Source organism: Capricornis sumatraensis, chromosome 16 (genome assembly GCF_032405125.1).
Source record: "Capricornis sumatraensis isolate serow.1 chromosome 16, serow.2, whole genome shotgun sequence".
NCBI classification, from domain to species: Eukaryota; Metazoa; Chordata; class Mammalia; order Artiodactyla; family Bovidae; genus Capricornis; species Capricornis sumatraensis.
This window is the reverse complement of record NC_091084.1, coordinates 43,234,415-43,259,937: the sequence shown is the minus strand read 5'-3', so window position 1 is coordinate 43,259,937 and position 25,523 is coordinate 43,234,415. Positions and strand designations below refer to the sequence as shown.

At 42.5% G+C, this 25,523-nt stretch overlaps 1 protein-coding gene across 2 annotated transcripts in view; it reads right to left on the bottom strand.

Moving 5' to 3' along the window:
• Positions 1 to 25,523, bottom strand: part of GALNT18 (polypeptide N-acetylgalactosaminyltransferase 18) — a 354,973-nt gene that overhangs the window by 83,304 nt on the left and 246,146 nt on the right. For both annotated transcript variants that reach the window (XM_068988668.1, XM_068988669.1), the window contains exons 5-6: positions 25,001 to 25,198; positions 19,630 to 19,744 (exon numbers count right to left, since the gene is read on the bottom strand). In XM_068988668.1, the coding sequence (XP_068844769.1) occupies positions 19,630 to 19,744; positions 25,001 to 25,198 (313 nt within the window). The remainder of the gene's footprint in view (positions 1 to 19,629; positions 19,745 to 25,000; positions 25,199 to 25,523) is intronic.

The following is a 25,523-nucleotide window of genomic DNA, read 5'->3' as shown; positions in this document are numbered from 1 at the left end:
TGCTGATGCTGAAGAGGTAGAATGGGAGGAGAAGAAGGAGGCGAGGAGGAGGGAAGGAGAGGATGCAAGGAGGGGAGGAAGATGGGGAAGAGGCAGGCAGTCCCTGCTCAGCTTCTATCAGTCATTCTGAGGAACTGATTTTGGCCTTGCCTGGTGGTCCCTTCCTGGAAAATTGGAAACATGATGTATTGGTGGCAAAGAAGTTACCTTCCAACGGCACAATACAAAGCAGCAGCAGCTGCTGCTGCTAAGTCACTTCAGTCGTGTCCGACTCTGTGCAACCCCATAGATGGCAGCCCACCAGGCTCCCCCGTCCCTGGGATTCTCCAGGCAAGAACACTGGAGTGGGTTGCATTTCCTTCTCCAATGCATGAAAGTGAAAAGTGAAAGTGAAGTCGCTCAGTCGTGTCTGACTCTGTGTGACCCCATAGACAGCAGCCTACCAGGCTCCCCCGTCCATGGGACTCTCCAGGCAAGAGTACTAGAGTGGGGTGCCATTCATCGCCTTCTCCGATACAAAGCAGCAGGCAGACTCAATTAAAGAAAGACAAAACTTTAAAAAAAGAAAAGAAAAGGAGAGAGAACCTAACTCTCTGGAGCTTTAAAACTCATTGCTGGCTCCCAGGTTTTTTTCTCCCCAAAATCAGGAAATTAAACACTGATACATGACTATTGTCTAATCCACAGCCTATAATCAAATTTTGTTAATGATCACAATAATGGCCTTTATAGCTATTTTCCCTTTTGGTCCCATCTTTTTAAGAAGGTAAAACATTTTCTTCAGCCTGGCTCTCAAAATCTTTTATCAATTGTTACCTCTTCTGTGTATCTTATTAATCGTACTTCTCTAAGGCTCCCTCATTGAACACAATTAAAAAAACCTAAATGTGAAGACCCTTCCAGAGTAAAATTGTCCGTGGGCTCTCTCCTCCTTCTGCTCCCCACCATTTCTAGCTAATTACTCCATTACGTACTTTTTAAATTACTTTGTTCTTTAGGGATTAATTTTGCACATATCTTTACTAATCGTAAACTTTTACAACGTACAGTTAGGCTGCGTCTGTTCAGCGGCTGGTTTGTAATTGCAGAGTTACTCTGTGGCTGGTGAGCTAAAGATAATGTGCTGAAACAAAGAGCCTTCCTCTCGGTGTTTTCAGATGCCTTCTGGCCACCCAGCATGGCAGAATAATTGGCTCTGGGCTGGTTGAGGGCACCAAGCTCCCCTCCCACGTGGAGATCGCAATCAGAAAAGACCTCCAATTCTGGAGGTTTAGGGTTCATAGGCCGCAGGCTGCTCAGACTTCATGCACCCCGGGGATTTCAGGCCCGATGGTCCTAGGAGGCCAGGCCCCGTGGCCACATGGCAACAGATCAGGGCTGGTTATGGCAGACCTCCTAGGAGGAAAATGCCAACTCCTTTCTCAAGGTCAAATCCACACTTTCCCAGGGCCCTTGTACATGGCCTGTCCCTGCAAGCAGTTTTTAAGGACTCCTTCTCCCTCCATTCACGGTCATATAAATCTCTAAATTCCCTACCTCTGCAGTTTCTCCTCTGACATCTATATTCCATCATCACCTCCTGCCCCCAAAACTCCCCTCAAAGCCTTCTTCCCCTCACATCTGGATGCCCCTTTTCCACTCATAACCTCACGGTACCAGGTGGGGATTTAGAGATTTTGGCACCATGCAGAACCATGTTCAAATCCCAGTTTTACCAAACTCTTTTGCTGCAGGACCTGGGCAAGTGACTCAACCTCTTTGAGCCTCAGTTTTCTCATCTGTAAAATGAGGATAACAATTCTAGCCTTTCATAGTTCCCAGGAAGAAATGATGTACAGAATAAAACTCACCAGGATGTAATAAGCTCTATGAGGGCACAGCCTAGATGATCCTGTTCCTCACTGTATGCCCAGAGCTTAGCACAGTGTCTAGTATTAAATACATAAAAGCACAAAGTAAACAATATTGGGTAGCTATTATCATCAGTGGTCATTTTAGCGTGACTAGTGCACTCCTGAAACACTTCCCTTGACATCTGGGATTTTCCACCAACCCAGATCTCTTTCTAGTCAATTCTTCTCTGTAACTATGGGCACCACCCTGCCACCCACCCTATTTCCTATGCCCATGCTCAACTCTAAAATCTCTTTTTAGTTCAGACTTTCATCCTCCTTGGGATCCTCCATCCTCCATCTTTGACTGGGCACACACAGAGTACCCAGCCCCTGTCTCACCTGCAATCTTCTCTTTACCTTTAGTTAGATAGTTCTGGCTTCTTGCAGAAGTCAAGACCCAGGTCTTATATTTCTCCCTTAATGCGAGGGTATAACACAAGCAGCATGATAAACGTTCATTGTGTAAGTAAAGAAATGGACAAATAATGCAAGCTTTCTGGTTATTTCCATTGTTGTTTTTAATGTCAAACTTGGCCCATTTCCCCACCCGCAAAACCAACTCTCTATATCAAACACCCCTTTCCTAATCAATGGCACCCTCAAACCTCTCATCATCTGGACTTGAAATCTCAGCGCCACCTTTGTCAGACTATAATAACCCATTTATATAGGGATCAGGAAAGGCTACCTCTTGACCTCCAGTGATCACTGAAACCACTATCAGCATCTAACACAGTGCTAAGGAAATACGTGGACAATGCTTCAGCTAAAGCTTGGAGTCACTGGGCAAATTTCCTCAGGAAAAACAAATGTCTGCAAACTTGAAACCTGTGTTTGATGTTTTGAAACTTTTGGCCTCAGAAGATGGCAGAAATGAATAGCTATTCCATTTTATGGCTGTGAGCTGTAGGTTTTATTTACCCCACGGCAGCAGCTGAAGGACAATGCCATGGCAGATTTCAATTCATGACAAAACGGTATAAAACAGCGGCAGGGCTCATGGCCCCACCCACCCACAACACATGCGCGTGCACACACATACACACACACACACACACACACAGAAGGATGTGTTACTCTAAGCTCTCATATTATTCTGAACTCCAGCTCCAGCTGGCCTGCCCCAACCATAACATTTAGAAGCAATCAGAGACTAAAATCCAATTTAAGGTGTTTAATTTTCTCTGTCTCCAGGGATGGGAGGTCAGAGAATCTGCTTGCAGCCTTTCTATGAGATGTTGCTTCTGGTGGTTTCCTGAGACCTCAGTTGAGTGAGAATGCTGGTGCCCCCACCCCTTCCCTTCCTTTTCAAGTCTCTCTCTCATTGTGCTGGCAGAGACTAGCTGACTTACCTAAAATTGCGGTGTCCAGCGGCATTGTCCTCATGGCTGGGTGAGATCAGTTATGGTGTTAGCCATGAGCTAACTCTGCCCACTAAGCCCAAGGCCTCTGGAGAGAACCATGTGGTCCCTCAAGTGCTTTAAAAACCAGGAGGCTTGTCAAGCAGATGTTCACTTGCCTGAGCTTTTTTCACTGGTAATTTTAGCAAAGTCTCTAGCCCTTTAACCCTAGATACATTTTGTAAAAGTCTCAAATGATGGCAATGCCTGTTCTGAGCAGTTGCTATACCCCTACTCTGCTTTCTCTTCCTCCTCTCTGTCTCTGGCTCCCTGAACCCAGGTTTCCGACTTCCTGTCTGTTATAGGCATTTCTCCTTTGGCAGCTCCTCAGTCTGCCTCTTTTCGGAGGCTCTGGACTCTCGTTTTCAGCTCAGCTCTTGTCTCTGTCACTAGTTTTGAAGTCTCCTGCAACCTCAGGTGAAGACACCGTGTGATCCTGTCTGATCCAAGCCTATCTCCCAGAAGGGCTTTGAGCAGAAACCTCAAGCACTGAAATGGTACTGTGGTCATTTTCCAAAGCAATGCCGGCCCAGGTTTAGCTTCTGAAATTCAACTTTATGCCCTGGGTGATTTTAAATCCTGAAGGCAGAGGTGGATGAGCACTGTGACAGTGATAAGGCATGAGCCCTGAACCACTCAAGCTAGTTCTGATCTTGAGTGACTTGGGGAGGCATTTTATTTTGTTACTTCCAGTTTCCTAACTTACAATATGGGGATAACAACACGGACCTCATGGGACTCACATTAAAATTAACCAGATAATATATACAAAGTGATGGTATTCAGTAATGGAAGTTCCTTTCATTATTATTATCTTCCAGACTTGTGGCCTGATCCTTTATCAGCTGTGGAGCATGCATCTGCTTTATGAAATAATAATCTTCTTTTGTTGCCCAAGAATCAATGTTACTTAGCCAAATCTTAGACATTCCAGACCTAGAAAGGCCAATGACGGTAACCAAGGAAATGTTTGCCTGGGCTCTCAGCAAGAGGTCATCCATCATAAGTTTACCTTTGCATTTTACTTAAGTCACTGGTGAAAATGTTGAACAAGCCAGGATTAGCAAAAAGCCCACCAAAGGCCACTTTCCAGATTGCCAATGACCATTCTTCTTCCCCATCTGATAACCTAGCTTGCCTGTCACTCACTCTCTGTTTTAGCACCAAGTTACAGATCCCTAGTTCTTAGCCTTAGAGTTCAGCCATGCTCATCTTTCTCAATCATCACTCTACACCTGTCACCTCAACTCTCTGGAATGCCTGTCCTCCTCTTCCCACCTGGACAAAACACTTTCATTCCTTATGCCCAAGCTAAATGCTGCCCCCTCCATGAAGCTGCACCCCGCTCTGAAGGGCTGAGTGGTCACTGCCTCAGCTACTGCAATACACATGGGATCCACTCATCCTTGCCATTTGATTCTGAGCACTGGGTTATGCCTTACTTAGCGCTTTAGTCCAAATTATATTCTCAATGATGAATTTTCATTCAGGAAATATTTTCTGGAATAAATGTCATTAAAGGACTCTAATTCTCTAGGTCAATTTTCTATATAAGGTAATTAAAATATATTTCCTTTCATGCTAATTTTCCAATTTTACTTTACTAGACTTATTTTCATAGGGGTTAATATTTTTTGCACTGATTTTACAACTGGGATATGATTTATCTATCAGCATTTTTTAAATCTACATCTATTTTACAATTATGGCCTCCCTCACAAAGTGGTCATGAGCTCACCAAGTTTAGTTTTTCTGAATCAAATTTTGCAGATGTAAATTATATTACTATTTACTTCTTCTATCAGTCTTTTAACTTTCACTGTGTTCATTTTTTTTCATTGCTTCAGTTCATGTTAATTATCTTTACTACTACTCACAATTTGGAAAAAGAATGATGGTCTGCTATTCAAAAATTTTTAAAGGATCATCACAATAAATAGTGTCAGCAGGGAGCTGTGTACTTACTATGGTTGCCAAAGACAGATCAAAGAACACAGAAGTCCTTAAAGTCACCGTGGGGCTTTGGGTCATGACATCCTGTTTAGGCTCAAGACGTTTTCTCTAATCTGTTAGCTAGTACTTAGAAGATGGGATGGTGGTTGTCCTTCCAGCTAGTCTGAGAGCTACTCAAAGACAGAGTCTGTGTCATTCACCTCTAGTTTTCCAGCACCTGGCAAGAATGAATGAATGAATATGTACATAAACAAATCCACAAGCAGAACATGAGAAATCTGATCTGATTTCTTACTGAAGGCCACTACACTATGCCTACCTATATAAGGCATAATGGTTTCTGAAGCCCGTTTCCCTGAGTTCAAATCTTAGCTTTACCATTTTCCTGGGGCAAGTTATATCATTTCTCTGTGCTTCAGTATATCCCCGTGGGAAGTGGGGGTAATAAAAGATTCTGCATCACGAGGTGGCTGCAAGGACTAAGGGAGCTAATATATGTAAAGCACTTAGGACAGTAGCTCACATATAATTATTGCCACACCTCTATTAACTATTAGTATTTCAGTCATAAGTCTCATCTCTCTTTCTAATTATACCGAGGGGTGTTTATGCTCCCTGTTATAGGGAGCTCATGATTCCATTCAGCATCCTTTCCTTTTTAATGATTCTAATCTTTGTTTCTTATATGGAATTGATATCGACATCCACCACAGCTTCCACGCCGCTGTCCGTGGCTCTAACTTTCTGAGATATATAGAATAAATTATCTGACATTTGACTGGCCTTCAAACTTGACAGCTGTTCATTGAGCACTTACTAGGTTCCGAGCATCAGTATGAAGATTAACTAGTCGTAAATCCTGACATTAAGTAGTTTAAAGTATAGACAGAAAAGAAGTGGGAAAGATGCTATTTGGGTCTTTCATAGGTCTTTTCTTCCTTTGAATCCAAGGTTTTCTTGATACATTGTTGGCAAGCCAAAATCCAACTTACAAACAATTCACAAACATTTGTGAGTTTGAACATACGTACATAATATAATGGTTACATAATAGAAGTTGTGTGATATTAGTACATGAATACATAAATAGATTAATAGAACTGAAATTAAAAATCCAGAAGCAAACCCTAAGTATGACAATTTAGCCTATGATAATGGTAGCATTTTAAACCAGTAAGGAAAAGATACAATTTTAAAAAGAAGGTATTAGGATAACTGGGGCGCCATACAGAAAAATAAGACATTGGGTCCATTCCTCACACCATACATCAAGATCAATTCTGATGAACTGGAGATTAAAATGCAAAAAAAAAAAAAAATACAATCCTACAACTATTAGAAGAAAACATAGGTGGCTTTTCTTTTTAACATTAAAGTGAGTAAATTTTATTCTGACTAAACTCTGGAAGCAAGAAAGAAAAGCTAATGCATTTGCTTATGTTTTTAAAAAAAAGGCACCTTTTGCATAGCAAAAAAACTGCGGCAAAACACCAAAGCAAAATAAAAAAATAACACACCGGGAGAAAATATTTGCAATGTATATGATGGGAAAAGTATTACCATCCCTAATGTGTAAAGAGGTTCTAAAAATAAAGATTAACAATCCTACAGGAAAATGGGCCAAAGATAAGAAAAGCTCATGGAAAAAAGAAATGCTAATGGCCTTAATCATGCGAAAAGCTTCTCAACCTAATTCATAATAAGAGAAACGCAAACTGAAACTACTCTGAAAGCCATTTCTCATCTGTCAGACTGGCAAAACTCCAAATAATTCACAACATACTTTGTTGATTGACGGTGAGGAAACAGGCAGCTTCACCATTCCTGGTGGGAAAAATACTACTCTAGAAGGATATTTGATGTCTAGCAAAATTACACATATGTTTGCCTTTTTATCTCACAATTTCCCTTTTAGGAAACTATGCAAACGATAATCCAGAAAAATATGAAAAATTGTATGCATGAGATGATTCATTACAGCACCAAGCACCAGAATGAACTATGAAATGGGCCTGCCTTGGGGCACCATGCAGCTATGAAGAAGCAATGAGGGATATGTCTATACACTATTGTAATCTTCAGAAAAAAATTTATACAGTGAAAAAAATCACAGCAGTGAAAAGGAAACTAGCATACTTCTATTTATCTAAGAAAAAGATGTGAATATATGCATATTTCCATTTTTTAAAAGGGTAAAATAAAACAAACAAGGTGTTGATGTTGGAGGTACTAAAGAAACAGGATAAAAAGGACAGTAATAGCAAATAGATTTTTCTGAACACACTTTCTTTTCTAGATTTGATCTTGGAATTATGTAACTATTTACATAGCTGTAAGAATTAAATATGGAAAAAGCAATTCCTAAAAATCAAAAGCAAAATAAAAGGAATGAACCTGTTTATTTGGTTGGTAGGATAATGCACAGAGAGGAACTATTCTAGTTTAAAGCACAGTGATTTGACTGTACATCTCCAGCGGATTATAACCTAAAAGCAGAAAGAAATGCAAAAAAGAAAATTTAAACTGTGTCTACTAATCATATCATTGGTGATAGTGTTCAGAGACAACTGTATGCATGCCGAGGAATAAAACAAGTAATTATGTTGATGTCATTAAGAACCAGAATTTTTGGCATCAGAGAAAGGAAACAGAGATGTAAGATTGATGAAATTGAGTAATAATCCTGTAGTGGGTTTCTCTGGTGGTCCAGTGGTTAAGAATCTGCCTGCCAGTGCAAGGGACGCAGGTTCAATCCCAGGCCTGGGAAGACCCCACATGCCGTGAGGCAACTAAGCCCGTGTGCCAGAGCTGCTGAAGCCGCCGCCCTAGAGCCTGGGGTCTGCAACAAAAGCAGCCACCACAATGAGAAGCCCGCTCACCGCAGCTAGAGAGTAGGCCCTGCTCTCTGCAGCAAGAGAAAGCCCTCATGCAGAAATGAAAACCCCATGCAGCCACGCCCACACCCCCACACACACCCACACCCACACCCACACACACAAAGCCTGTAGTACTAAACTTGATTCAGAGAGATCATCATGAACATTGAAAGTGTTTTCTTTAAACAAAAAGCATATAGCTAGCTCTAACCACTGAAATGGAGAAGGTGATGGCACCCCACTCCAGTATTCTTGCCTGGAAAATGCCATGGACAGAGGAGCCTGGTAGGCTGCAGTCCATGGGGTCGCGAAGAGTCTGACATGACTGAGCGATTTCCCTTTCACTTTTCACTTTCATGCATTGGAGAAAGAAATGGCAACCCACTCCAGTGTTCTTGCCTGGAGAATCCCAGGGACAGGGGAGCCTGGTGGGCTGCCATCTATGGGGTCACACAGAGTCGGACACGACTGAAGTGACTTAGCAGCAGCAGCAGCCACTGAAAAGACCCAGAAACACGGACCAACTCAGTAGCAGTGAATGCCTGTAGTGCCCAGACCCAGACTGTGATTTTTAAATATCACTTCTCACTAAAAGAAAGCCAAGCTCCTTAGGAAAAATGGCTGATTACAGGTCTGGAGCAAGAAATGTACAGATGGAACATTTCTAATGCAAGAGAAGTTGTTAAAGAGGCCAAAGGACTCTTTCCTGAGGAACTGTCAATAGGCTCTCAGTGGCCAAAGGTGAAAAAACTGCAAATCAACTAGGGCATTATATACGATGAATTGAAACACATCAAATATATTTAAAACTGTAAGCTCATAACAGTACTCAAAAACCTAATTGGCTCCCTCTAAAAGATGGTAGAGAATCAACTCATTATTTTGCAAACTGTAATAGAATTATTTATTCTGACTTTTCCTAATGAACTGTGTTGTATTTCCAGGCAACCAAAGAATGGATGACTATAAATGTCTCTTTGTGAAAGTTATTCCAGCTAACAAACAAAGAAGGAAAAATAAAATTAAAATATCACCATTTTCTAACCCTTAATGAATTACTTGATCTAGGCTCTAATCAGCAGTAACTGCTAACATCACAAACAGGGAGACAGCAAGATATTAGGTACCCGGTGATGAGAGCACGCACATATTGCCTTTGAAATATTCTTGCTACAAAACTGCACCTACACCTCCAGGTCTAACTAGCAATTTAGAAGAAATATACAGAACAGGAGTGTTAGATGACATCAGGGAAATGCAATCAGAAAAACCTAGACTGTGGGAGTCTCCACAGGACAAATAACCTGGTCTTTTTAAAAATAAATTACAGGGAGAAAAAAAGGAATGGAGAAAGAAATCCAGTGGATTAATAGAGACTTATAAGACATTAATCAACTGGATCTCGATTCAAGCAAATTGTAAAACAAAGTAAAAACTGCTGAGAGAATTGGCGGAGATGTAAACACTGACTGGATAATTGATAGTATTAGGGAATTCTGTTCAACACTTTTAGGACTGAAATAGTATTGTGATCATGTTTCTCTCAGAAAGTTCTTATCTATTTTAGATGCATATTGAAATATTTTTTGATGATATAATATCTGGGATTTGCTTCAAAAAGCCAGAGTTAGGGAGGATTGGGTATGAATAGATTAAAACCAAATTATCCATGAGTTGACAATGCTGATATTGGGTGATGGATGGAAGGGGATTTATTATACCATTCTCTCTATTTGGGGATATGTTTGAAAAAGCTTTTTTAAAAAATTCCATTTATGGTAAGATATTTAGAATATAAAGTACAGTATCCTAGACACTTTTTTAGAGGACATTTGAACCTAGGTTCCAAATTCCCTTCCTATATGGAGAAGGCGATGGCACCCCACTCCAGTTCTCTCGCCTGGAAAATCCCATGGATGGAGGAGCCTGGAAGGCTGCGGTCCACGGGGTTGCTGAGTCAGACACAACTGGGCGACTTCACTTTCACTTTTCACTTTCATGCACTGGAGATGGAAATGGCAACCAACTCCAGTGTTCTTGCCTGGAGAATCCCAGGGACGGCAGAGCCTGGTGGGCTGCCGTCTATGGGGTCGCCCAGAGTCGGACACGACTGAAGCGACTTAGCAGCAGCAGCAGCAGCAGCATGAGAGACAACATCATGTGTAATACTTGGACCCATGGAACTTGAAAGGAGGCATATGGGACCTGTCCCTGACCCCTGGAAGCATGTGCCTATAACCTAGGTTTAGACAACTGTATGAGCTCATGCAGTACTTTGAATTTTGGTGACTGTCGCCAAGACCCAAGCAATGGGACTGGCTTATAGCAGGACTATTATACTCTGTACAAATTAAAGTTTGCTTAAAAAAATAAAACACTATATGAAATGTATGGTTGTATATTTATGGAACATAGATATATCTGCATGTATAATAATAACAGATATGATCATGTTTTGTATAGCGCACTTTATAGTTTACAAAGTACTTAAATTGATTTCTTGTTATCTTTGTTGTTAAATTAATGATTATAATAATGAGATAATAAACCACAAGAATGAATTAATATTTTTTGGCTAATATAAACATTTTTAATTGTATAATGCTATTCAGTTCAGTTCAGTTCAGTTGCTCAGTTGTGTCCAACTCTTTGCGACCCCATGAATCGCAGCACGCCAGGCCTCCCTGTCCATCACCAACTCCCGGAGTTCACCCAAACTCATGTTCATCGAGTTGGTGATGCCATCCAGCCATCTCATCCTCTGTCATCCCCTTTTCCTCCTGCACCCAATTCCTCCCAGCATCAGGGTCTTTTCCAGTGAGTCAACTCTTCTCATGAGGTGGCCAAAGTCTTGGAGGTTCAGCTTCAGCATCAGTCCTTCCAATGAACACCCAGGACTGGTCTCCTTTAGGATGGACTGGTTGGATCTCCTTGCAGTCCAAGGGACTCTCAAGAGACTTCTCCAACACCACAGTTCAAAAGCATGAATTCTTCGGTGCTCAGCTTTCTTCACAGTCCAACTCTCACATCCATATATGACTACTGGAAAAACCATAGCCTTGACTAGATGGACCTTTGTTGGCAAAATAATATCTCTGCTTTTTAATGTGCTCTCTAGGTTGGTCATAACTTTCCTTCCAAGGAGTAAGCGTCATTTAATTTCATAGCTGCAATCACCATCTTCAGTGATTTTGGAGCCCCCAAAAATAAAGTCTGACACTGTTTCCACTGTTTCCCCATCTATTTCCCATGAAGTAACACTATTAGGATAGTAATATCTGGCTTGCCTATAGCACTTGATTGCTAGGTACATTAAATAGGATAATTATAGGGAAACAGCTTTGAAAATACAGATGTCAAGGAATTTACTGCCCATATTTTCTTCTAGGAGTTTTATCGTTTCAGGTCTTATGTTCAGGTCTTTAATCCATTTTGAGTTAGTTTTTGTGTATGGTTACATTTTTCTATTATGTTAGATAATGGTCCAGTTTTGTGATTTTGCATGTGGCTGTCCAGTTTTCCCAATACCATTTAGTGAAGACACCATCTTTTCTCTGTTGTATATTCCTGGTTCATTTGTTGCAAATTAATTGAGCATATATGAATGGGCTTATTTCTGGAATCTCTATTCTTTTCCTTTGATTTATGTGTCTGATTTTATGCCACTACCATACTGTTTTGATTTACAGTTTTTTTAAGTACTATTTTGGTTGCAGTATTCAATATATTTGTTATATTGCTATATTCAGTTCAAAATAGGAGAAGGAAATGGGAACTCACTCCAGCATTCTTGCCTAGAGAATTCCATGGACAGAGGAGCCTGATGGGCTGTTATCCATAGAGTCACACAGAGCCGGACACGACTGAAGCGACTTAGCATGCACGCATGCATTGGAGAAGGAAATGGCAACCCACTCCAGTGTTCTTGCCTGGAGAATCCCAGGGACAGAGGAGCCTGGTGGGCTGTCGTCTATGGGGTCGCACAGAGTCAGACACGACTGAAGCGACTTAGCAGCAGCAGCAGTTCAAAATATTTTAAAATTACTAGTATATTTCTCCTTTGACCTATGCTATTCAGAAATGTTTCACAATTTCCAAAAATATGGCTTCTTCCTATACTTTTTAGGTATAGATTTTTAATTTAATTCCATTGAGATCAGAGAATGTATTTATATGATGTTACTCCCTTGAAACTGTTGAATTTTGTGGTTGTTAGATGCAGTGTTGCACATATGCCCATTTGATTTAAACTATCAATTATGTTGGTCTATCAATTACTGGGAAAATTTATTAAAATCCTCAACTACATTAGTGGTGCTGTTGACATCTTCCTTAAATTCTATCCATTTTATGTTATATAAGTTAAAGCTGTGCCATTAAGGTTCATAGAAACTTATACTTTTCATATATCCCTGATAAACTTAACATACTTTCATCTTGTAGAAATCTACCTTATTTTTCCTAAAGCATGGTGTAATAGTATTTTTTTAAACATTAATTTAACTACAACTTTCTTTTGATTGATTAGTATTTACCTGCCATGACGTTCTCCATCTGTTTACATTTTAACTTATCTGTATTATCATATTTCAGGCTTATAAACAGGCTACAGATAATTTCTAAAATCCAGTCTTCAAATGTTAATCTTAATTTGGCCCATGCACATTTACATTTACTGATATATTTGGATTATTTCTACTGTTTCATATATTTTCTTCTTGAATTACCTGTCTTCTTTCTCTTTCTTACCATTTTCATGTCTTGTTTTTTTCCCTCTACTTCTTTAGAAGTTAGAGTTTCTGTATCTATGATTTTCATGGCTTCTCTAGGAATTTTAACAGATTCAGTTCAGTTCAGTTCAGTCGCTCAGTCATGTCCGACTTTCTGCGACCCCATGAATCGCAGCACGCCAGGCCTCCCTGTCCATCACCATCTCCCAGAGTTCACTCAGACTCGCGTCCATCGAGTCAGTGATGTCATCCAGCCATCTCATCCTCGGTCGTCCCCTTCTCTTCCTGCCTCCAATCCCTCCCAGCATCAGAGTCTTTTCCAATGAGTCAACTCTTCACATGAGGTGGCCAAAGTACTGGAGTTTCAGCTTTAGCATCATTCCTTCCAAAGAGATCCCAGGGTTGATCTCCTTCAGAATGGACTGGTTGGATCTCTTTGCAGTCCAAGGGACTCTCAAGAGTCTTCAACACCACAGTTCAAAAGCATCAATTTTTCAGCACTCAGCCTTCTTCACAGTCCAACTCTCACATCCATACATGACCAAAGGAAAAACCATAGCCTTGACTAGCTGGACCTTAGTCAGCAAAGTAATGTCTCTGCTTTTGAATATACTATCTAGGTTGGTCATAACTTTCCTTATAAGGAGTAAGTGTCTTTTAATTTCATGGCTGTGGTCACCATCTGCAGTGATTTTGGAGCCCCAAAAAATAAAGTCTGACACTGTTTCCACTGTTTCCCCATCTATTTCCCATGAAGTGATGGGACCAGATGCCATGATCTTCGTTTTCTGAATGTTGAGCTTTAAGCCAACTTTTTCGCTCTCCTCTTTCACTTTCATCAAGAGGCCTTTTAGGTCCTCTTCACTTTCTGCCATAAGGGTGGTATCACCTGCATATCTGAGGTTATTGATATTTCTCCCAGCAATCTTGATTCCAGTTTGTGTTTCTTCCAGTCCAGCGTTTCTCATGATGTAATCTGCATAGAAGTTAAATAAGCAGGATGATATATACAGCCTTGACATACTCCTTTTCCTATTTGGAACCAGTCTGTTGTTCCATGTCCAGTTCTAACTGTTGCTTCCTGACCTGCATACAGATTTCTCAAGAGGCAGGTCAGGTGGTCTGGTATTCCCATCTCTTTCAGAAGTTTCCACAGTTTCTTGTGATCCACACAGTCAAAGGCTTTGGCATAGTCAATAAAGCAGAAAGAGATGTTTTTCTGGAACTCTCTTGCTTTTTCCATGATCCAGCACATGTTGGCAATTTGATCTCTGGTTCCTCTGCCTTTTCTAAAACCAGCTTGAACATCGGGGAGTTCACGGTTCACATATTGCTGAAGCCTGGCTTGGAGAATTTTGAGCATTACTTTACTAGCATGTGAGATGAGTGCAATTGTGTGGTAATCTGTGCATTCTTTGGCATTGCCTTTCTTTGGAATTGGAATGAAAACTGACCTTTTCCCGTCCTGTGGCCACTGCTGAGTTTTCCAAATGTGCTGGCATATTGAGTGCAGCACTTTCACAGCATCATCTGTCAGGATTTGAAACAGCTCAACTGGAATTCCATCACCTCCACTAGCTTTGTTCGTAGTGATGCTTTCTAAGGCCCACTTGACTTCACTTTCCAAGATGTCTGGCTCTAGATTAGTGATCACATCATCATGATTATCTGGGTCGTGAAGATCTTTTTTGTACAGTTCTTCCATGTATTCTTGCCACCTCTTCTTAACAGATTACTTTATCAGAATTTAAAGTCAACTGGATCTTCTCCATCTTCACAAACATTAGACATTTTAAGCACTTTATTTATAATCACTCCCTCCCAACTTATTTGCAATTTTCATCATGCACTGTAATTTTGTTTTAATAATCCCACAATACATTACTGAAGTGTTAATAACTCTATAACACATTACTAAAGTGTTATTTACCATGAATATTTCTTTACATTTGCTCATATATTTATACTTACTCATATATGAGCTAATTATTATTCTTTTATTTCAGAATTCCTGCTGAGCTCATCTTCCTTGTATCTGAAGTATACCCTTTAAAAATTTTTTAGTTAGGATCTGTCAGTAGCAAACTCAATTTTGTGTCAGAAAATAGCTTCCTTTTACTCTAGTTTATGAAGGATTTTTAAAAAATTGAATGTACATGTAACAGTTGGTTTTTCTCTCAGCAATACGGAAGATGTTATTTCATGGTCTTCTGGATTCCCCTATTGCCACTGGAAAGTCTGTTGTTATTCTAATTATCATAAAATTTTAGGTAATCTATCTTTTCTGACTGCTGTAAAGTCTTCTCGTCATCTTTGCTTTTCTATGGTTCCATGATATGTCTAAATGTGAATATTTTTGTATTTATTTTACTTTGGACAGGATTGGTGTCTTTCAGCGGTACGGGAACATTTTCAGTCATTTCTATTCAAATATTGCTTCCGCATAATCCTCTTTCTATCATCACCATTTGGAATTCTAAGATATTAGACCCTCCTTCTCATTTCTGCATGTCTCTCAACCTCTTTCTTTGATATTTTTTCTTGTGTCTTCCCGGGTGATTCTGAATAATTTCTTCAGCACTATTTTCCATTTTTCTTAGTTTTTCCTTTAATATCCATCCAGCTGTTTAATCCATCCACTAAGCTTTTAATTTCCATTTTTATGTTAGTCATGTTTGAAATTCTATTTTTATCCAAATATGACTGGTCTTTTTATAGTCTTCTGCTTCATACTCATATTTAAATCTCTTTTAAAAGTTATTAAATATACAACTTATATCCTGTATCTGATAGATTCAGTGCTTGAAGACTTTGTAGATCAAATTTGGCTGTCCAATGCTTTTGCTGGTGTTTGCTCTTGGTTCTTTTTCCATTGTCTGCTTTATGATTAAAAAAAAAAGAAAACAACTTGAAATCACATTCCTTGGAACTCTAGCTAGGAGAAACTTTTTGGCCTGGGTCTTTCTCAGAAAGGATTTGTATACACTTTTGCAGATGCCTAAAAATTTCGAACAACTTTAAGCTAAATTTTCCTCTTGAGATTCTCTGGACCTGAAGTATTTTATTTTAGATGATAGGCGCAAGGGAGGGGCTCACAGAGGAGAATTTTTCTTTTCTTCCTGGCCCAAGATTGAGACAGGCAATCTTCACTCTAATAATGAAAATGTGGGTGGGAGTAGTTCTGGCCCATCTTTATATTCGGATAATTGGCCTTTGGAGCCCCTGCTTTATGGGAGGTAAGGGGTAGGGGTTTTTTATTAGTCTCTTCATGTTGGTTAAGCCTTGCGCTTTGTGCTTTGCCGTTCAGTCGTGTCTGACTCTTCGCGACCCCATGGACTGTAGCCTGCCAGGTACCTCTGTCCATGGGGATTTTCCAGGAAAGAATACTGGAGCGGGTTGCCATGCCCTCCTCCAGCTTAAGCCTTACTCTTTGTGTCCTGTCCTCTGTATACTCAATGAAACTGGGATATCGTAAGCTCCAGGTTACCCGGTTCTTCAGATATAATGGACTCAGGCTTTCTCTGGTTCCTGCTTTCACTTAGGTTTTGGTGTTTGTATTGATTTCCTTGGGTTGTTATAACAAAGCATGGCCAATTGAATTATCTAAAACTACTGAAATGTACTCTCTCACAGTTCTGAAGGCTAGAAGTCTGAAATCAAGTATTGGTAGGCAATGCCCTCCCTAAAGCTCTAGGAGGATCTTTCCTTTCCTCGTCTAGCTTCTGGTAGCCGCAGCATTCAGTGGCTTGTGGCATCGTAACTCCAGTCTCTGTCTCCATCTTCACGTGGTCATCTTCCCTCTGTGTCTGGGTCCAAAGTCTCCTTCTTTTATGAGGACACCAGTCATATTGGATTAAGGCCCACCCTGACCCAGTATGACCTCATCTTAACCTGATTACATCTGTGAAGGTCCTATTTCCAAATATTCACAGGTACAGAGAGTTAGAATTTCAACATGTTTTAAAGGAGATTCAATTCAACCCATAACAGTTTCTAGCCACTTTTTAATTCCTTGCCAGCTCCTGAATTCTTTCTTATATATTCTATTATTTTATAGCTATCATCGGTATAATCTTTCTGTCTTCTATTCAATGTCAGCTCTTATTTCTCACTCTTTTCATTCTGCTTGCCCACAGCAGTTCCCTTCTTTTTTTCCCACTGAGTTGTAGACTTAGAAATTGGGGAAAACAAGGCTTATTAGAATTGAGTGCAAATAAGAATAAGTTTGTAAATGAGGACTCTGTAGACAAGATTGTGTAAAGTAGAAGAAAATTACTGCATGGAGACTGTAGTACTCTTTGGGGAATGCACAAAGAACATTTATTCTTAGATCACTGTGGTGTATCTAGCTAGGCTTTTGAATCGTAAAGACCCAAGGGTGAATCTTTTCTCTGCCTCTTATAAGTCATATGACTTTGAGAACATATTATGTAAGCTCTTCATTTCACAACTTCCTCATCTGAAAAAGGGGGTACTATGATAACAGCTACTTTTTAGGGTGCTTTGTAGATGGATGATGTAAGTAAAGTGCCAGAGCAGGTATTGAATATTTGTGCAAACGACTCTGTTTCTGTGTGCCAGATGGGTAAGGACTTTGAATAAGTTGCCTCTGAATAAGTGAGAGGAGGAAAGCAATGTCCCAACTTTTTTTTTTTTAACCACATGGCATGTGAGATCCTAGTTCTATGACCAAGGATTGAACCCAAGTTAATTCAAATTAACTAGCTCCGTCCTCAGCTCTGCCAGCAAACAAGTTGCTCGGTGCCCGCTTTAAAAACCATCTTTCCTTCAACTCCATGGCACTTCACCTCTGTCAAACAGGAGGGAACAGACAGAAAAAAAAAAAAAGCCAGGCAACATTTTGAATTGTAATTTACACCCCCAGCACAAAACCCCCAAATTTTAAACAAGTATTGAAAGCCTCACCCAGGCCCACACTCCAGAACCGCTTTATATTAATAGTCTAGGCAAGGAAAAGCCAGAAATCTCCCACCACTCTGTGATTGACTCACATGTATGTTGGAGGCAGAGTTCACAAATCTAATTCCTTTCTCCATTCCCGGATATTTTTACCCAGAAAGCCTAAGTGACTAGAGGCGGTTCTGCCCGCTCAGCCAATTCCCGGCAGCAGCTTCTAGTGAAAAATATTATGTTTGGGGGCAAGCATTTATCCAGGAGTGTGCGGAAATGAGATGGTGAGGACGCAAATGGTGAATAAATGACCAGTGTAGAGAAAGCAGAGGAATGAGGGCGATTATGCAGACTCTGTCCTCTATGAATACATTAGCTCCCCCAACGAACCCATGTATCTTGACTGCCTCCAAAGCAATTTCTTTGGGTTTCAGTGAATACAGGTGTCTGGAAGTGTTCTCTAAGCTTGGCTTCAGACAAGCTGCTCCAGCCTCCAGAACTTAAAAGCCCTAGCATTAAGCCTGGGTGACAAGCCAGGCCCATGCAGCCTGCCAGGCCATTGTAATTGTGAGATGCTCATTAGAGATGCCCAGTCTCCAGTCAGGAAAGGGCAGGGGCTGTCCAGCGTCAGTTGACTGCCCAGTGGGAAGTGGGGATGGCTAAGGAGGGTTACCTAAGCTGGAGCCTTTGAGTGGAAACCGGAGAGTGGGAACAGGAGATGGCCAGATACAGACACTGAGGTCAAAGGGGCAAGAGGGGAGTCATTGGTGGGAACCAGGCAGACGCTAGGTGGCCTGCATGGAGGGTTGGCAGTGAGGGGGAACAGCTCGGATGACTGCCATGAACACAGCAGGAATGAGGGGTGGCCAGGGACTGGCAAGCCTGTAGTGCATGTGTGCCAGGCTGCTTAAACATCCCCATGGAGAGGACAGTGGGGACCACGGTGGGGACAAGCCCAGCTTACATGTCGCTTTTTTCATGAGGCAAGAACCACAACCTGGACAGAGAGGTGGTCTTCCCTTTACAGGGCGAGGTCCTTCCTTGCATCCCTGATCACACTGCTGTCAACTGCCAAGGGGTCGAATGTGTCTCTCAGTCATGGGGAAGGCTTCCTTTTGGAGTTACCTTTTCATAGGCCCAGAGAAGGGAGTCAGTGCCTTGGAGACGTTCCCATATGATGAGAGAATACATGGTGCCTAGTGTGGACTCACACCACACATTGATAGCTGCAAAGGGCCCTGTACTTCGGGGCAGGATGGTGGATATCTCTGGAGAGTGACGTGAGGTATGTACGTGCCTGAGGGTCTGACCACCACGTGGAGGGTCAGGAACCTGCATGGCGTGAGCCTGGCTGTGCTTTGCTGTTTATACGCCATGAGTTTATTCCTCTGTGGCATTCTTTTGACAAAGTCTTTAGGAAGGTCCTGTGGGCCACCGTGGAGGAGATGCAGAATAACAGAGAAACCCTGAGGGGAGGTGACAGTGAAGAGAAGCAACTCTGAGGGTCCCTCTTGTTCACCTCCCTGTTCCTGGAGCTCCCTTTTGCTCACTCCCTGTGAAACCTGCATTTGGTTTCAACACAGAGGTTTATTTCCTTGATTTGGGAGCTCAACTCTCTCATATCCCCACCCCAGCCAAAACAGTTTCTGACGTTCTTTTCTTCCTGAAAATTCTATAGGTCCCAACCTGTGTCTCTATCCCATCCCTAGCAGCCCTGATCACATATGCATGGACCAAGGTTAGGGACTGGACGTTCAGTATCAGTCCACCACCGTCAACCCGGAGCCAAATTTCTGCACCCCCCTGGACTCATTCACCCACTGGGGAGCTGAGCGAAGCCTTCCTGGTGAGAAACTCTGCTCACCCTGATCCCGAGCTCGACATTTTCGCCTCCATAGACCTCCATGCCTTCGTCCAGCAGGCCGATCTCCTGGAAGTACTGCCGGTCCACAATGAAGCAACCGATGAGGGCAGGGCTCCTGCAGGGCATGGAGAGATGGAGGGTAGTTCGCAGAGGGGCCGTCTCATGGGGGTCAACAGAGCAGGAAGTGCAGTGCTGCCTTCCTGCCAGGAGGGTCTGGCCTTCTCCCTTCCTTTGCTGCCAAAACTGGTGTGAGCCTCGTTCTCTGAGTGGCCGCCCTCCGCCCCGCAGGTCCACCCTCACCAGCTACTCCAGGGAGCCTTTTCCATCAGGACAGAGGCAGACAGCTCCTGTCCTGTGCCCAGGCATCATTTTTGGTGGTGCTTGCCCGTGTGCCAACCAGAGAAGCAATGCTCAGTCTGCCAGTCTCAGCCGCATGTCTGTATCTCTGGCTGTCCTGACCTCTGCATTCTGAACTACAAAGCCGGTCTCTGTTGCTACCTGTGTACCCACAACAACTTTCCCACCCTTCACCTTGGTCCCTTTAGAGAGATGAGCTGGGGCTTTGGATAGCATAGTAAGTCATTTGGATTTTACCTGTGGATAAAGGAATGTCAACGAAGAATTTTAAGCAGACAGTGGTAATAAGCAGATCTGTGTTTGTAAAAAGAATACTCTCCAGCCATGGGGTGATCGATTGGAGGAGATTGGGTAGAAATCGAGGAATCCGGTTGGGAAGCTTATTGTTATATCCAGGTGAGGAATGATGAAGACCTGGGCTGGAGTACCAGGAATGGAGATAGGGATTGTTTAAAGACGTATATTGAAGTAAAATCAGCAGAAATTTGAGGCAGATGAACTCTGAAGGTGAGAGGGAGGAATCTGGATGCCAGCTGGCCTTCTGCTTGGGTGATGATGGGGTGAGGGCCATTGATAGGTGGATAGAGAAGAAGCTGGTTTTAGAAGGAACAGGGATTCCATGCTGGGAAAACTGATCTTAAGGCGCCTCTGGGTCACCAGGGGGAGATATCCAATAGGTAGGGTGTAGGTGGCTGGTCTGGGTTAGAATTCAGCAGGGGTCTTAGGCTGGAACAACGTGCCAATAGCTGGTGGGGCCAGGAACTGAAAGGCCTTTCCTAGTAAGCGTGATTGCAGGGCTCACGGCTGTGTGCAGACACCCAGCACAGACTGTCACGAGGAGATTTACATTAGGTGAATCAGCAAGAGATCGAGTGGGCTGCTTCTCTGCTGAGAGCATCCTCTTACACAAATAACATTAAATTGTTCCACTGCACACTGCTACCACTTCTAGCCCCTGTGCAGCATCTTATCAGCTGGTGGGTGAGGAACTGGATGGGAAGAGAAAGAAAAGGAGAAACGAAGACTATTCAGTGATGAGAAAACTGTCACTCAAATGCAAATGGACTCATCTTTGAAACTGGAAACTCATCAAGGTGGAGAAACAGCTCTTTTGCAGGCCATTTCTTTGGAGAAGGCTGATGCAGGAGACTGCCTGGGTAGAGACTGGTGCTTTGGGGTCCCTGTCCCTACTGCTTTCAAATTTAGTCAGTTCATTTGCTCAGTCGTGTCCAACTCTTTGCGATCCCATGGACTGCAGCATGCCTGGCCTCCCTGTCCATCACCAACTCCTGGAGTTTACTCAAACTCATGTCCATTGAGTCGGTGATGCCATCCAACCATCTCATCCTCTGTCATCCCCTTCTCAAATTGCAGCCTTTTATTTGAAAGGACTCAGTTTCCACATGAAGGCATCCAGGGCAGTCAATACAACCCAATCCATTGCTCCTTTAGGCTGAGTTCTGGTGGGGGGGTGCTTGACCTGCCTTTAGAGGTGACTGCTAGGGGAATGCACACCCATTCTGGCTGTGCATCTCTGAAAGAAGTTCCCTAGCCTCCCTGAGCCTCTGATTCCATATCTATCAAATAGAATCAACTATAACCTCACAAGGATTAAATTAAACAATATAAAGCACTTGAAAACCTCTGAGACATAATTGGAACTCAAAAGATCATTTTTAAAAGATGCACTTGCACACTGAAGAAGCCCAGAAAATCCTCTCTCTAAGTGCACAGTGATTTTAAAACATCGACCCTGCAGAGTTAACATCAGCATTTTCCTTGATGTTACTGAAGTGCTGAGCAGGGCAGGGCATTCCAGGATACAAAGGAGGGAGCCTTCCCCACATGGCCAGGCCAAGTCAAAGCAAGAGCAGAATCTAAAATAGTTTCTCTTGGAAGAGCACAGGCATCCTCAGTCTATTACTTATTAACTGGCTAGGGTATTAAGTGGACCCACTCAGCCTGAAAGTGTTATTGATTTATATCTTGCCTTATTCCCCAAAGGGTTAGAAATAGTTTATAAGAAAAAGTAAAATACATTATTAAAAAAAAGAGATAAATGTCTGAAAAGCTAAAATTTCACCCCAAATTAGGGGTCAGTTAGAATGCCTGAGTCTTCCTTCATGGATCTTAGAGTAGACCCACAAAGTTGACCCTAAACTTCCTGGTGGCCACAGAGAAACACACAGGCCTTAGAAATAAGATTCGGAGTTCCCATGTGGAAATGTTATACTGATTTCCCAGGAATAGAAAGCTTTCAGTTTGAAAGAAATTTCTCATGTCAGTCCTCTTAAAGAGGTCACTTTGGGATGTAGTGAACACCAGTCTCAAAGCCATCCCTTTAGAGTTCAATAGAAGATCTCTCTGGGCTCTGTTTAGAGCTTACATCATGCGTGGGCAAAGCATTAAAGTAGAGCTCAGAGGAAATAGGAGCCAAGGTGGGCAAGATACATGTGTATAAGCCACAGCTTGCTGTGAGGCATCTTCATCTTCCTATGGGGTATAAAACCAAGAATGTTCTTTCAAAGGCTTCCATTAATATCATTTATTCCATTAATATAAAGTTAAAAATTTTTAGTTAATTTTTGTATTGGAGTATAGTTGATACACAATGTTGCATTAGTTTCTCTTATACGGCAAAGTCAGTCAGTTATATATACTTATACATCCACTCTTTTTTAGATTCCACTACCATACAGGTCATTACAGGGTACTGAATGGAGTTCCCTGTGCTATGTATACACGCATGCTCAGTCACTTCAGTCTTGTCCGATTTTTTGTGACCCCATAGACTGTAGCCTGACAGGCTCCTTTGTCCACGGCACTCTCCAGGCAAGAATACTGGAGATGATTGCCAGGCCCTCCTCCAAGGGAGCTTCCCCACCCAGGGATTGAACCAGCGTCTCTTAGGTGTCCTGGTTCATCAAGTGGGTTCTTTACCACTAGCGCCACCTGGGAAGCCCTCCCTGAGCTATACACAGGTTCTTATAATTATCTATTTTATATATAGTAGCATGTATATGTCAGTCCCAATCTTTCAATTTATCTCTCCCTCTTCCTTCTTGCTTCAGTTAAGTTTTTGATATAGATTAGGTGATGAAATATTTGAGGTTCAGATGATACTCTTTGTCAAGAACCTAGAATGCGGGTTTAATGATTAAGTCCAGGCTGACACATTTAGAGATGAGGGGAGCAGAAGCAGCTAGTACCAGTGCAGACTTCGGCAAGAACGCTTGATGTGTGATGATCTACTTCCCACCAGTAGCAGTCAACAGACCTGGGGGTAGAATTCAGCCACATGAGTTCTGAGCTCAACAGTGTGTGCCTGGGAGGATGATAGTTAGGCGTGGACTCTGGCTGATCTGGGTTTGGATCCTGTCTTCACTGGCTGGAGCCTTTGGCAGGGCCATTCCCCTCTGTCAGCCTTTCTTTCCTTATCTTGTAAAAGGGGAATGACACAGTGAGCTGTCCCCAGGTTATGACAAAGAGCAGATGAGACCACATGTGTAAGAGGCCCTTGCACACAGTGACCTCTCAGCAAACATTCATTAATAATAACACAGAAGTGCGGCACAGGCCTAACACATAGGTGACAGAGACAACGCAGGAAAGATAGGTGGCATTCTCTTCCATCTTGTTTTAAATATGAATATGGCTTTTTTCTTCCGGCAAGGAAAAATGCAATCCCAGATAATAATCACCCATTTTCAATTATATTTTTCATAATCTTTCTCCTTCATGTAATATAAAGCAACACCAGTTTCTAATCTCCTCTTTCATTCCAGGAACTGTCCCCTAGGCCACCTTCTGATGCCATCTATGTATTTAATGGGCAGGGCTTTGCAGGGAGCATACAGGCACTTGGTCAGTGATTAACCAGGTAGAAATAAAGGCTGGTATGGCTGGCTTTTCCAGGAGTCCTGACCCATAAGAAAAAGGCCACATAGAGGAGTCACTTGAGTGTCTCTAAGTGAAAGTGAAGTCGCTCAGTCGTGTCCGACTCTTTGTGACCCGTGGACTGTAGCCCACCAAGCTCCTCTGTCCATGGGATTCTACAGGCAAGAATACTGGAGTGGGTTGCCATTTCCTTCTCCAGGAATGCTTCAATGCTTCCTGGAGCAAGCAAAGAACCCGAGGTGGAAGTCACCTGCTTCATCGCTGGAGGTGCCCTATATAGAGTGTCTCTAAAGGCAGCAGCAAAGACAGAGTTTGGGATCTTAGCATGGCAGTTTGGAGCCGCTTTTGACTGAGTGCTGAAGGGTAAGCTCAAACATCAGCCAGGCATACAGGTGCCATGGGGTGCGCCAGCCTCACTGCCTGGGGCTGCCGCCTCCCTGTTCTCCTTCCTCCCAGACCCTCTGAACCTCCTCTGTGTCCATGAACTCACTCTGCTCCTGTGAATTCACAGGAGTGTCCTTGCTCCAACCTTGCAATCTCCTACTTTCCCATGAAAACAAGTGTGGATATTACACTCTCTATAAAGGATCCTCACGCCCACACTTCCCATCAGCATGGGGAATAATTTGTTATTCCAATTATTTTGTCTGTCTTCCCTATATTCTAGCAGGAGCTGAGTGGTGATCACTACAGATCCCCAGCACACAGCACAGTAGTTGGCACCCAGCAGGTGTCCCACAGCGATGTGTTGAAATGAGTAACTTTGAGCCTTTGAATGGGTTCTGGATGCCACAGCTTTTTAAAAAGGGATCATCAATATGTACACCTATGGGTGATTCCTGTTGATATATGGCAGAAACCAATGCAATAGTGTAAACCAATTATACTCCAATTAAAAATAAATAAATTTTTTACGAAGGGATCACGGAGGCTGTAAGCTGTGACTGAAGGTCACTTGTAATTTCTCTCCACCACCTCATCTTGCCCCATAATGGGGCTGGAGTTCGGTGAATGAGGGTCAGGCTGGGGAGCCCTTGTCTGGAAGTCAACACAGGGAGACCCCCCAGCTAAGAACACATTAAAATTAAAAAAAAAAAAAAAAAAAAGAACACATTACCTGATCGGGGCTGTGGAGTTCTCCAGCTTCCACCAGGCCTTGGGGGGGTTGAGATAGCGGCACCACAGCTCCCAGTCAAAGCCCTGGGCTGCCAGCGGGTACTCTTCTATCTCAAAGTTGTCGTATTTGATGTTGTCAAAGGATGGGGAGATGATCCGTTTCCGGTTCTCCTTAATGCGGGTGAGTACGGGTTCAGCCCTAGGCAAGGAGGAGGGGGAGGGAGATTGGCACCTTCAGTAGTTCCTTCCCCAGCAGAAGGAGGAAGGGACTCCTGGCTCTCTCCTGCAGGGGAGAGCTGCTCTGCCTCCCACCCCCACACTGCTGGGTTACACGAGGCTTGACTCCTCATTCAGCGTGAACCAGGCTGAGCGGACAGATTTTTAGTACCTTAGATCCTAATGTCTGTTTGGTTTCCTTTATTCCATTAGAAAAAAAAAAAGAAACCAAGACTCAAGAAAGAAGAAAGAAACAGTTCTGAGGTTCCATGGAAAGCTTTCAACTTGGGCTTTGATTTTGCTAAAAT